Consider the following 14,580-nt stretch of genomic DNA (forward strand, 5'->3'; position numbering starts at 1 on the left):
TTCATGACCCAGATAATCATGATGTGTGATCACTCATCTAGAGCCAGACATCCTGCAATGTAAAGTCAAGTGGGCCTTAGGAAGCATCATTACGAACAAAGTTAGTGGACGTGATGGAATTCCAGTGGAGCTATTTGAAATCCTGAAAGATGATGCTGTGAAAGTGCTGCTCTCAATATGCCAGCAAATTTGGAGCACTCAGCAGTGGCCACAAGACTGGAAAAGGTCAGTTTTCATTCCAATTCCAAAGAAAGGCAATGACAAGGAATGCTCAAACTACTGCACAATTGCACTCATCTCAGAAACTAGTAAAGTAATTCTCAAAATTTTCCAAGCCAGGCTTTAGTAATATGTGAACCATGAACTTCCAGATGTTCAGACTGGTTTTAGAAAAGGCAGAGGAACCAGAGATCAAATTGCCAACATCCACTGGATCATCAAAAAAGCAAGAGACATCTATTTCTGCTTTATTGACTATGCCAAAGCCTTTGACTGTGTGGATCACAATAAACTGTGGAAAATTCTGAAAGAGATGGGAATACCAGACCACCTGACCTGCCTCTTGAGAAATCTGTATGCAGGTCAGAAAGCAACAGTTAGAACTGGACATGAAACAACAGACTGGTTCCAAATCGGGAAAGGAGTACGTCAAGGCTGTATATTGTCACCCTGCTTATTTAACTTATATGCAGAGTACATCATGAGAAACTCTGGGCTGGATGAAGCACAAGCCAAAATCAAGATTGCTGGGAGAAATATCAATAACCTCAGATATGCAGTTGACACCACCCTTATGGCAGAAAGTGAAGAAGAACTAAAGAGCCTCTTGAAAGTGAAAGAGGAGGGTGAAAAAGTTGGCTTAAAGCTCAACATTCAGAAAACTAAGATCATGGCATCTGGTCCAATCACTTCATGGCAAATAAATGGAGACACAGTGCAAACAGTGGCTGACTTTATTTTTGGGGGGCTCCAAAATCACTGCAGATGGTGATTGCAGCCATGAAATTAAAAGATGCTTACTCCTTGGAAGGAAAGTTATGACCAACCTAGACAGCATATTGAAAAGCAGAGATGTTACTTTGCCATCAAAGGTCCGTCTAGTCAAGGCTCCGGTTTTTCTAGTAGTCATGTATGGATGTGAGAGTTGGACTATAAAGAAAGCTGGGTGCCAAATAATGGGTGCTTTTGAACTGTGGTGTTGGAGAAGACTCTTGAGAGTCCCTTGGACTGCAAGGAGATCCAACCAGTCCATTCTGAAGGAGATCAGTCCTAAGTGTTCATTGGAAGGACTGATGTTGAAGCTGAAACTCCAATACTTTGGCCACCTGATGCGAAGAGCTGACTCATTTTAAAAGACCCTGATGCTGGGAAAGATTGTGAGTAGGAGGAGAAGATGGAGAAGGAAATGGAGCCAACTCCAGTGTTCTTGCCTGGAGAATCCCAGGGACGGGGGAGCCTGGTGGGCTGCCATCTATGGGGTCGCACAGAGTCGGACACAACTGAAGCGACTTAGCAGCAGCAGCAGCAGCAGCAGCAGCAGGTGGGGAAGATGATGACAGAGGATGAGATGGTTGGATGGCATCACTGACTCAATGGATTTGAGTTTGGGTAAACTCTAGGAGTTGGCGATGGACAGAAAGGCCTGGCATGCTGCGGTCATGGAGTTGCAAAGAGTCAGACACGACTGAGCTACTGAACTGAATTGATGGAGAGGGGTCCACTGCTTATGTAGCACCCAATAGAAGAGGCCCCTTGAGGCCCAGGAACAGGATGGATGAGAGCAGCTGTCTTCTGCCAAAGATGGTGATAGGCAGTGAGACTCATCTGCCGAAGATGGTGATAGGCAGTGAGAGAAATTTGCGCTAGAGAGAGAAGGACAGAGAGGGGATGAAACAAGAGGAGAATGGAAGGTTGACGGAGGGCAAGATTTGGAATTCTTCCAAGCATGGTGATAATGGAGATCATGGGACAGGATGGTATATCCAGATACCTGAGTAGAGCAAAAAATAAGATGACTTTGTCAGAAAGAAGAAGCATCATCAAGAGAGTAGAAGCAGGAGTAGGAAAAGGAGGCAGAGGAGAGATCCAGAGAGATGCAGTCACAGTGCCCGTGAAGAGTCTTGCGAAGTTTCAAGGGATTGGTGTCGTGAGCCTTGCAGGACAGGGTTAGGGCCGAGGCAGAACACTGACATGGTGGGATGTGACACATAGTGGATTTCTGTTGACACCTCATCTGGAATAGCTGGCATTACTCATCAGTCTTTTTAGTTAGCTAGCCAGGAGTGGAGCCTCACTCTCCTGAAGTCGGGCGATCAGCAAATCTTCCAGCTCCCGGCCCCAGATCTTTCTCCTCCCCACAAGGAGGTCATCCTCAGTGCTCTTTTAAGCTCCTTCCTAGTTATGTGATTCTCAGCAGCCTCTTAGCTTTTCAGAAATCCTTCTCAAGAATTTTAATGCACCTGCAGTACTGTCCATACATTACACCTCTGTCAGTGATTAAGCAACTGGAAGGGAACCAGGAGGGCCTATTCCCCAAAGAGATGGATATTTGCATTCCAAAGGCAGGAAGAATTGATTTCTCACTCCAAGCAGATTCTCAAGAATTTGAGAGGACTCACAATCACTGAGCAGAGGAAGTGGCACATTTTAGGACACTTTCATTCATCCCCCAGCAAAAACTATAAACAGGAGATCGTTAAACAATACCTCTTCTTATTGTCATTTGTAATAGGGAGACTGACAGTCGCTAAGGAGTCACTATGGGTTCTGTCCCTAGGGATGTACCTGGACCCAGGTAAAGGCGGGTGAATGATATAGGATACTGATGCCTCACTGTTACCGGAAAGGCCAGGTCACTGGAAAAGGTCCCCTTGTAGTCGGACAGTAGCGAAAGGTCGCATGCTCTGGTTATATGATAAACCCAGGGAAAGCTGACTGACTGAGGGAGACCAGTGTGGAGTCTGGCGCTCCTGAATTGTGAAATCTGCCTCCCATTCATGCAGTTCCTGGAAAATGAGAACTTAACAAGACCCCAAAACCCACAAAACCCAAAGCACTTTATGTTCAGTCAGCAAACTGGAGATTAGTCATTATGTGGAAGAGTTTGTTATTACAACAGATGGGAGGAAAGAAAGGGTCGCCATCTGTCCCCAGGCGCTGGGAGGAAGGAATTGATTTTGTAGGAGTTCCAAACCTAAGAGGCAACTTGGAAGGAAAGGCTGAGGGATAGAAGGGGGAAAAACATGTATGAGGGTCTGGCTTTCATAGATCAGCACGGGACTTCCTCAGAGAACTTCCGGTACCAAAGTTTCATTTAGCTAAGAAATACCACAGAAATAGTCTTTTTTCTTTCACAGGGTGCTGGCGCACGCCTTTCAGACCAATTTCGAGAAATCACAAAAAGTACAGAGGAAGAGATGTTTGTTTCCAGACATGTGATTACTTGCAGTGAAATTCGGGATGTGTAAAAATTGTCTCCATTTCTGGGAATTCCCTGCCTTATATTCATGATTGATTTTATAAAATCGATTGGGGGCTCTTCTTGCAAACTAGGGGGAAACAGGATAAGACAAGGCCACCAGGCCCTCTCAAGAACAGACCGCTTGCCACGGGTCAGCCAGGTGTTTTCGTGAGGCGGTCCGGCGCCTGCTGGAGGCCTCTTCATTTCACACGGTGTCCACGTAGTGCCCCAGAAGCTAGGCGCCCCTTCCCTCTTTCCAGCACCTTCCTCCATCTCTCTCCTCTGTTGTGTGCATCTGTTTCTTAGGAAGGAACCTCGAAATTTGCAAACCTGGACAGCAGCGTGAAAGAGAACCAGAAGCGGACCCAGAGGCGGCTTCAGCTCCAGAAGGACATGGTATGGAAAGCCTTGGGTCTCCCCGAGGGCCAGCCAGGGAGCCACCCCATGTGGGTGGCAGGGCTCCCGCTTGGCACCAGAACCTTCTGTCTGCGGGGTGCCCCTGCTCCCAAAAAAGTTCTCGTGCTCTTTACCTCATCTGTCCTCAGCAGCCCTGGGAGTTATTGAGGCAAGCTCTTCTCACTCCCACTTGACCCAGCAGGAAATAGTTTGGTCCAAGAGTCCCAGATCGCATTTGTTTTCTGGAAATTTTTTTTTTTTTTTTTCTGGAGGTGAGGGAAAGTCTGTGGCAGGTAGGCTTCTGTCCCTTATACTGTCTTATTTTATCCACTTCTGTACTTATCCACTTCTGTACTTAGGAGCTTGAGACCTGAGACCTCCTGCAATGCCTACTGTAATCAGCTTTTTTTCCCCTTTTGGCCATGCTACACAGCACACGGGATCTTAGTTCCCTGATCAGGGATCGAGCTCGTGGCCCCTGCGTTGGAAGCACAGAGTCTTAACCACTGGACCCCAGGGAAGTCTCAACTGTTTTCAAAGTCCCAACTTTGAACACACAGTAGCTCCAGGACCTGGTTGTTGGGGAAAGAGAGTGTCAGCTCCCAGAACTTGGTCCTTGTACTCAGAGATCTTTTCATTTGTTCCAAACCCTCTAGTCATTTTCTGGATCTCCTCACTGACACCACGTACTAACCAAATCTTTCTAGTTTTTTGGTATTCAAAGGAGCATCGTACCTCCTTCCTTAAGACTAAAAGAGAACTATTGACATCACTGGCTTTATTTTTAAAACTCTCCTAACTTTGAGCATAGAAGGGGAAAACCAGAGAGACCAGATTGGAGACTGACAAACTCTTAAATATTTTCATCCCTGCTTGAAGAAGACTTTTCTTCTTCTTTGAAAGCCTGATCATAAATCAGAAATGTTGTTTTTGAGTGATGGGCCTCTTCTGTAACATAAAGCCTGTAGAATATTCACAGCACTTCAAACATTTTTGGTGGTTCAAAGACAAGTTAAAAATAGCTGTTAAGAGAGAGATTATTTTGGTTCAGGATGAGACCTTGTACACATAATAGGGAAGGACAAACTGCAGCTGACAGTGAGCTCTTGAAGGACAAAACCTGCCTTGGTGTGAGCCTCGCGAAGCAGCCCTGACCAAGGAGACAGCCGGCCACATGCACATCAGGCCGCCTGGTTTCACCCTGGCGGAGGCTTTGTGTTCTTGCTAGAATTTCCATAAGTGCCTTAATGGAGTTTAGGACAAGGTGCGTCCATGGAAGCCCCCTTTTATTTTCTCTTCAAAATAGTGCCTTGGTGGCCTTGTGGAGGATAGAAATGATTTCCAAGGAGATTTGGTGAAATTAATCTAGTACGTATATACCTGGAGAAGGGAATGGCTACTCACTCCAGTATTCTTGCCTGGAGAATTCCATGGACAGAGGAGCCTGATGGGCTACAGTCCATGGGGTGGCAAAGAGTCGGACACAGCTGAGTGACTAACACTCACAATTTCATATACCTGCAGTGGAGTTGCTTCTACCTTTATTTTCGAGGGAATTTTTTTTTTTCTTCAGTTGGAGGATAATTGTTTCCAGCTATGCGTACGCATACCTCTCCTCCCTCTCGAGCCTCCCTCCCACCCCACATCCCACCCCTCTAGAGCTTCCCAGCTGGGCTCCCTGTGCTCCAGAGCAGCTTCCCAGCAGCCATCTGTTCTGCACATGGCAGCGTATGTATGTCAGTGCTGCTCTCAGTCTGTCCCACCCTCTTCTTCCCTGCTGTGTCCACAGCTCCGTTCTCCACGTCTGAGTCTCTCTTCCTGCCCTGCAAATAGGTTCATCGGTACCATTGTCCAGATTTCATACGTATGTGTTAATATACGATACTTGTTTTTCTCCTTCTGACTTACTTTACTCATATGACAGACTCTAGGTTCATCCGCATCACCACAAATTTAAATAAACTTTTAATTTTAGAAGTTAGAAGTTCCAGATAATACATAGAGTTTCTCCGCACCCCTCACCCTTCCACTCCCACCCCAGTTAACATCTGTAACCGTGGCACACCTGGCAATACTAGGATGTCGACATGGGCATCCTGCTGCTCACTGAAAGCCAGACTTGACTTGGATTCACCAGTTTCCCACCGGCATCATCTTTCTGTCCCAGGATCTAATCCAGGGTGCCCCACGGCATGTAGTTGTCAGCCTGGTCCCCTCTGCTCTGTGATGGTTTCTGAGTCTTCCTCTTTAGGAAGACTGTTCCAGTGTCCTGAGAATGTCCTGCAGCCAGGGGTGTCTGTTGTTTTCCGTGATTAGACTGAGGTTAAGGGTCTGGAGAGGAGTATCACAGATGTGAAGTGTCTTCTCATCCTATCAAGGAATAAATGGCATCAGTGTGACACGGATGTCACTGGTGATTTTAGCCTTCATCACCTGGGTAAGGTAGAGTTTGGCAAGTTTTCTAGTTTAAAGGTACTGTTTTCCCCTTTCCCTCCTGTTTTCTTCAGAACTGAGTCACCAAGCCACTTTATAGTGATACCACAGCTTCCTGTGGGCACACTCCCGCAGTGGGCTGCAGCCACCCCTCTGCCTGGTGAGGCCGTCCTTCCCAGGGCTGTTCGGAACCACCGGGGTGTCCACACACTGTGAGAGAGAACAGAGGTCCCTCTGACCTTGTGTCGGCAATGTGCGAACCTCAATCCACCTGAAGCATCTCCTGCATTTGAGGCTTGGTTTTCATGACTTCGAAAGTTACCTTGGTGATGGAATTCCCAGTCAATTCATAAAGGAATTTAAAATTTTTCATTCATAGAGGTTAGCACTAGTGGCCTTAAGAGAGGCCTTCAGTGGTTCTTAATTACTCTCCAAATGCTGTCGAGGCTCACCTGGCCATTCAGAGATTGCTGCCTCCATCTGCAAATGGGCTCCCTGCAGACTGCAGCAGACACAGAGCCTTTTGGTCCGTGTAGACCAGACTTTCAGTAACGCAGAGACGGTTTTCTTGTGCTTGCTGTTCAGGGTGTGATGCAGGGGACTGTGCCCTACCTGGGCACCTTCCTGACTGACCTCACCATGCTAGACACTGCCCTCCAGGACTACATCGAGGTGAGTTCCGGGCCGGTGGTGCAGGTGGATCTGTAGCCTTCCCATTGGTTGCCCAAGAGAGAAATACACTTTTGTTCACATCAAGTGGGGCTTCCCAGCTGGTGCAGAGGGTAAAGAATCCGCCTGCAATGCAGGAGATGTGGGTTCAATCCCTGGGTCAAGAAGATGCCCTGGAGAAGGGAATGGCAACCCAATCCAATATTCTTGCTGGGAAAACCCCATGACAGAGGAGCCTGGCAGGCTATGGTCCATGTGGTAGCAAAGAGTCAGACATGACTGAGCAACTGAGTGCATGCGCACACACACCCACACACACACACACACACACACACACACACCCCCACACCCACACCCACCCCAACTGAGGGCTCTTCATGAACATGGCATTGTGCTAGATGCCATGAGTTATACAGAGATGAGTGACTCCAGCAGTGCCTCACAATCTCGTGGAAGGTGTATTTCAAAGCAGACAGTGATGGATGGAAATAGTAAGAACTCAAACAGAAATGAAGTGGGAGAAGAGGGGAAGCCTCAATTGATTCCTTAGGCACAGAGGTCATGGCATCCATTATGAAGGACTGGGCTGGAACATTGTCAGTGTTTTATCAAAAGGGAAGTCACTTCTATGTAACATCATTATCAAAGTTAAGTTTCAATTCTCCAGCCCTGCCGGCTTCTAGTCTCAGTGGGCTGAATTTAACTTTTCGATCATTGGTCATTCCGATGATTTTAAAAGTTAAAAGTCAAATCCTGCCCAGTGTTGGGTAGGACTTTGGCAGGTGGAGCTGAGGGAATAATATGCCCCCACGTTCTACCTGCTGGGGTAGGAAGTCAGTCAAATTCATGGGTTTTCAGATATCCTTTTTTGATTCATATTATTACCTTCCCTCTCTCTCTTTTTCTCAAAATGGGAAATGAAATGAAGCCTAGAAAAACCAGCTGCTTGTTAGTAACAGTAACAGAATATTACATGGAGAAGAGATTTGATGTTTGAAATGAAACTTAAGGATTTCTCGTGTATTTCCTTATCTCACGTTCCTGGTTATCACGTGCAGTCAGCCGGCGTTTTACTCCATCATAGTTAGGAGTAGCAGTTATCTTGCAAGTTCCCACCTCCAAGTTCATTGTAGATGTTGTGGACGTGCTTACCCAGAGAGCAGTGCTCTGTGTCTATTCACATCCTCTGCCTCAGGAAACACGATCAGGGTTGGGGAATTTGGGGGGGAGTGACCAATGCTTTAAAAGTTAAGTTCAGCCTATGAGACTAGGAGCTGGGGGGCTGGAGAACTGAAACTTAACTTTGGTGATGAGGTTATATAGAAGTGACTTCCCTTTTGATAACACATTGACACTTTGGTTTCCAGTATGAGTCAATGACCATCTGTTTTTGTTGCTTTCGGTCAAGGAAAAAAAAAAAAATGTGTGCTGGAACATTTACCCAAGCTTTTGTCTTTACTGGCTCTGCGAGTATATTTGGATTCTGTGTTGTAAGTCCTTTGTCATGACTGTTTCAGTTCGTTTCAGGCATTGTAAGAGAAGGCTGTCCGCCTATATCTTATCCTATGATAAAGAAATATTTTTCTTTAAGCAAATGATGCTTCTCTTCTTCCAAAGTAGCCATGATTACTGTCATGAATAATTGTGACTTTATTGTCCCTTTGATCTATTTTAACAAAAACCTAGAACAAAGAGGGCTATGTTTCTAAATAGCTTGGTTTGTCATTCTTTTCAAAAAAATTTCTTTCAGGGTGGACTGATAAACTTTGAGAAGAGGAGAAGGGTAAGTAGAAGTCTTGGCTGTGGTTTTCCATTGTACTTCATTTGGGCTTAAAAAAAAAGAGAAGTGGAGACTTAAGTTTTTTGTTGAGGCAGGAAAAAAAATAACACATATTGAAAATGTATCATATAGCATTGTACTTGGCACACTCTTATGCGTTATTGCCCCAGAGCCCTCGTGAGGCAGGTTTTATCATTCTCAGTTCAAGGGTGAAGAAACCAGGACTCCGATGAAGTAACTTGACCAGAGTCGCCTGGTAGCACAGCCAGGGTTCACATCCTGTCCTGTTCCTCCTGAGCCCACATTTCTTCCTTTACCCCTTCATCATTATCTTCTTTACAATCAGCCTCAGCAATAACAGGTTTATCCCATTAAGAAGAAAGTGTTTCATAAGAGTATATGATATAGAAGGGTTACTAAAGATGGTTAACTCTGGTAGGCCTATTAGAGAGAGGAAAGGAAATGGTCTTCATTGTTACATGTGGATAATTATTCTTTTCCTTTCCTATCAGCATAGGAAGGGGCGTTCAACATCACTTTGAATTTTTCTGTGGAAAGTAGAATAGTTCTGTACAGAGAGATAAAACAGAGCTTTGAAAATTTGCTATGGTTTTAGTGTTAAAATGGTATATTTAAATAATCCCAAGGAAAATAATAATATTACCCCATGGAACTCTCGTTGTTCTTTAGTTATTCATTCATTCTTTCATCCCACAAACGTTTCTTGCAGACCTAACACTGGATGGGAAAGTGGGATAGGTTTAGGGATTGCATCAGGAAAAGCCCAGAGCTCCCTGCCCTCGTGAAGTTACAGTAAAGGAAGTAGGTAGGCAAACAGGCAGTTACCATGCAACCTGATAAGGGCTTATGAGCAAAAGTAGTGGGTATTAAAGGAGCATATAGGAGGGGCATTTGTCCCCAACTTGTGGAGTCAGAGAAACTTCCAGGAGTAAATGACATTGCAGTTAAAACCAAAGTTTCAGGAGCTAAGCAGGCTGAACTCATAAGTAACAAGAGACAAACACCGCCTGAGACAAATGCAAGTCTTCTGTCCCTGGTAGCATATGATGATGAATGCGTCTTGCGGATGCTGAGGCCAAGGCGGGAGGTCACTGCATGGGAAATCCACACCTACGGAATCTGCCAGTTGTTGAACTGCCTCTGTCCTGTAACCATCCAAACCAATTCAATTACTGCCTCCACAGTTACCCATCTTTGTCCTTTCTCTTCAGAATAACCCTAGAGGGAAATCTCTTTCATTTTAAGACTAGCATGTTAAACTTTTGAAAAGTTTGAGTATAAAACCTAAAGCTAAAACTTATACTCATTGCTGACTTTAAAAAAATCTTTATTGAAACATCTAAAGAAGGATAAATAATTTTGGACATAACTGTACACTTGCTTCTCTTATGAGCTTTAAAAGACTGAGTTAAATGATTTACTACAGTAGTAAAACCCCAAGAATTCAGGAAATCTAAACATTCAAGTTTATGAGGTTCTGGATTATTTAGATATTCAACCCTACCAAAACTTACTTATCGAGGGCATAAGGGTTGAAGAAGATAGGAATGGAGAACTTGGGAGCTTCCTGACTCAGAGTAATTTTTTTCTTTTATATTGTAGAAAGTAGAATTTTAAAATACATTTTAGAAGGATTCATCCTTAAAAAAAAGTTTTCTGTCCCAAGAATGGAAATGGAAAAGAGAAATAGAAAGTCACTATGACTTCAGGTCATACCTAGTATGGGTCACCTTGGGAACTTGTTTTATTCGTGTAAAAGGCTTTTTCAAAAAGAAAGGGTACAAAGCATAGACAAAAGCCAGTGAGTCAGAATTCAAATGTGTGAGTTATTCAGCTGTTTTATTTCTAAGGCAGGCAGTTCTTTATAAGCTTCCTCGATGATTTTGTCCATTGTTTATCCACCGCCGTATGTTTTCATGTAGAGAAGATGTATATCTCATTGGCTTTTTAGTTCACTCTTTGGTGCTCTGACGGATTCCCTGGTGGCTCAGATGGTAAAGAGTCTGCCTGCAATGTGGGAGACCTGGGTTTGATCATTGGGTCAGGAAGATCCCCTGGAGAAGGAAATGGCAACCCACTCCAGTATTCTTGCCTGGAAAATCCCATGGATGGAGAACGGTGGGGAGTCCATAGGATCACAAAGAGTCCAACACGACTGAGCGACTTCACTTTTACTTTCTGCTTCAGGAATTTGAAGTGATTGCCCAGATCAAGCTCCTACAGTCTGCCTGCAACAGCTACTGCATGAGCCCAGATCCAAAGTTCATCCAGTGGTTCCAGAGGCAGCAGCTCCTGACCGAGGAGGAGAGGTGGGCAGACCCATCGTCCTTCGGGTGGAGCTGCAGTGTTGGTCAGAGGAATACCGTATCTGGTCACTCACTTGGCCATTTATTCAACAGCTCTTTAGCGAGCAGCAACTAGGCTTTCAAAGGATAATAGTGTAGCAGAAAAAACTGAACTGCCAGCATCAGAAAACGTGCTTTCAGATTCTTGTGCTGTACCATTCATTTATCTTTGTCACCTTGAACAAGTCACACGTTCTTCCTGATCTTCAGGATGCTCTTCTGTAAGATGTCTGTTTGAGAGGATTAAATGTAATCTTCTTGGAGACAGCATCATTGCCATCACTATTGGTCACTATTGGTAATTGGCACTAGCTTTGAGGGAGTGTTCAAGGGGGCAGGAGAAACAGACTCATGAAGAGTTGAAATAACAACAGTGGGTAATCAAAGTGCTGCAGGACCCACAGGCAGGAATAGTTCACTTGGCCAAGGATGGGGGAAATGGGGAAGAGCTCATAAAGGCACTAACATCTGGGCTAGGCTGTGGAGGAAAGAAAAGATTTCGCCAGGAGAACTGGAGGAGAACATTCCAGACAGAAGAATGTGAGCAAAGGTCAGGTGCCCTGACAAGCTTGACATTTGGAAGAATGGTTAGAACACTGGCGTGTCTGATTCATGAGTGGACAGGTTTCAAAACAGAGGTTGATGAGCCTGGAGAGTACACTCACTGCAGTGCCTTGAATGTTGGCCCATCAGAGGTGTGTAGCTTTACCCTATAGTTCAGAGGATTAGAGTTCACAGGCCTTATCCAGCCTACCAGCTGTTTTCACATACTTAAATGGCTGAAAAAGAAACAGCAGAAGAGGACTATCATGTCATGGGATAGTTATTTGAAATAGAAATTTTAGTATCCATTGATAAAGTTATAAGGGCTTCCCGGGTGGCTAAGTGGTAAAGAATCCTCCTGCCAATGCAGGAGACACAGGACATGTGGGTTCGATCCCTGGGTTGTGAAAATCTCCTGGAGGAGGAAATGTCAACCCACGCTCATATTCTTGCCAGGGAAATCCCATGGACAGAGGGGCCTGGTGGGCTACAGTCCATGGGGTCACAAAAGAGCTACAGTCCATGGGGTCACAAAAGAGTCGGACACGACTGAGTGACTGAGCACACACACAATAAAGTTGTATTGGAACACAGCCCATTCATTTCCCTCTTGTTTATGGTTGCTTTCATGCTTTCAAGGCAGAGCTGAATAGTTGCAACAGTTACCACACGGCCTGCAAAGCCTAAAATCCTTAATATCTCGTCCTGTACAGAACACATTTTCTGACCTCTGCTGTAGAACAGGGGATTTCCTTGAAAGTTTCTCATCAGGGAAGGTGAAGTTGACTGAAAAACAAGTATTTTGCCAATGAGGAAATTGAGGTTTAGAGAAGGGCTGTAATTTGCCAGTGATAGACTTTAGATTCAAAGTCAGGTCTTCCTGACTTTACAGCCTAAGCTCTGAAGGTGGTTGCACAGTGTTATGTCGATCCTGTAAACTCCATAAGCCTGCTTCCTCATTTGAAATGCAGATGTTTTCTGAGGTCCTTGGTAATGGAATGGATTGGTCCTGTTACATTAAAACCTTTGATTAAAAGAAAAAAAAAAAGCTCTTTGATTCGGAGTACACGTCAATTAATGAAGGTTTTGTTTTTGCTATGTATTGGATAGAAAACAAAAAAGTTACTGCCTCTTTCTACGTTTTCTGCTCTGATGATCAGTATATATGAACTTCCTCTCTGTGCATCAAATTCATATATGGAACATTCACACCATGGCCAGTGATTTGAATCAGAAAGTTCAGGGTCAGAATATCAGCTGTGAAACTGACTTTTTAATGATTAAAGGAATCTTGTTAAACATATCCTATTTTTTTTCCTTGCGATTTATAAAAGCCCTGTGTCTAAAGTTAGTATTTGAATAATGCCTATATCAATGAATACTTCTGCTTGACCAACTACCTGGATACATCTTTAGGTTTAAAAAAGTACACAATATTAGCAACTTATCAAGCTAATGTTTACCACTTACCTTCTTCACCTGAACTTCCCAGGCAGCACTAGTGGTAAAGAACCCACCTGTCAATGCAGGAGACGTAAGAGGACACAGGTTTGACCCCTGGGTTTGGAAGATCCCCTGGAGGAGGGCACAGCAACCCACTCCAGTATTCTTCCATGGAGAATTCCATGGACAGAGGACCCTGGCAGACTATGGTCCATAGGGTTGCAAGAGTTGGACATGACTGAAGTGATTTAGCATGCATGCACGCTTCTTCACCTACCTAGAACCAAGTACATCTCCTAACTAAAGCTACAAGCTTTCATAAGAGACATTTCAAGGCAGACCTACATTCTTCTTGTGCATATGGAAGTTATATCTGCCTGGAATATAGATGTCTGAATCTGGAGTATTTTTAATTTGGGATGTTTTGGCAATTAGAAATGATATTTATATATTTTTATCAATAATATAACTACCTATGTCTATTTATTGAAGATTAGATCATTTACAAATGTCTCTTTCATTTCCTGTAGATAAACAGTAAGTTGAGTATATATGTACACACACACACACACGTGTGTGGGCATACTCACACAGACACACAAAGTAATGGGAGGTAGCTGGTAATGGGAGAAGTAATAGGAGAAGAAATGATTCTTTCCCTGGCCCAACCATAGGCTGAAAACAATCAGGGAAACAAAAGGAGTCAGCTTTGATACAGCCAGAACCAGCAAATCCATGTGTTTTGAGTCATGCAGAACTAAACAGTCTCAACCTATATACCAGTGGGGGTTTGATGGGAGGAGGCATATATGTCAATTTGTAAAATCTGGTTGTTAAGTCAGTACCCTCTGACCTTTGTCATAGAACAACATAGTCCATATCTTGACTTTGAACAGTCAGAGCCTTCCTCTCAAAGGAAGCCAGTGAATCGTGTGGATTTAAATCTGTTCACTTCCCAAGCTCTGTCCTCACAGGCTCCCCTCTCTCCCCAGCTACGCCCTCTCCTGTGAGATCGAAGCGGCTGCTGATGCCAGCGCCACATCGCCCAAGCCTCGGAAGAGCATGGTGAAGAGGCTCAGCCTGTGAGTGCCACCCTGGGGTCCTGGGGCCCAAGAGGGTCCCATCAGAGTGGGAGAGGGGGAGGGTATTCAACAAAGTTCCCCTGAGCCCATTCACTCATTTGTTAAATCGTTAACCTGTCCGTCCCGACTTCAGTACATTTCCTAGATCCATTCTTCCCCACTGTTCTCTCTGGCCTGGACCACCATCATCCCCTGCCTGGACCACACTCCTGCAAGATCCTTACTGACTTCTGGCCCCACCCTTGCTCCAACAGTTCTGTTTTCCACCCAGTAGTCTGGTAGTGTGTTCAAATGTACCCCGGATTGTATCACTTCCTTGCTGTAAAATGTCTACTGGTCTTGTTTTAAGGTAGCGCCCGAATTGCTTATCCTGTTTCACTAGGCCCAGCGTGATCTTCCCCAGTCTTC

General features: G+C 44.7%; 1 protein-coding gene across 5 annotated transcripts in view; it reads left to right on the forward strand.

Moving 5' to 3' along the window:
* Window positions 1–14,580, forward strand: part of RGL1 (ral guanine nucleotide dissociation stimulator like 1) — a 276,904-nt gene that overhangs the window by 243,429 nt on the left and 18,895 nt on the right. For all 5 annotated transcript variants that reach the window (XM_061383454.1, XM_061383455.1, XM_061383459.1 and 2 more), the window contains 5 exons: window positions 3,767–3,856; window positions 6,875–6,961; window positions 8,709–8,741; window positions 10,947–11,068; window positions 14,083–14,172. In XM_061383454.1, the coding sequence (XP_061239438.1) occupies window positions 3,767–3,856; window positions 6,875–6,961; window positions 8,709–8,741; window positions 10,947–11,068; window positions 14,083–14,172 (422 nt within the window). The remainder of the gene's footprint in view (window positions 1–3,766; window positions 3,857–6,874; window positions 6,962–8,708; window positions 8,742–10,946; window positions 11,069–14,082; window positions 14,173–14,580) is intronic.

The sequence above is a fragment of the Bos javanicus genome, chromosome 16, assembly GCF_032452875.1.
Source record: "Bos javanicus breed banteng chromosome 16, ARS-OSU_banteng_1.0, whole genome shotgun sequence".
NCBI classification, from domain to species: Eukaryota; Metazoa; Chordata; class Mammalia; order Artiodactyla; family Bovidae; genus Bos; species Bos javanicus.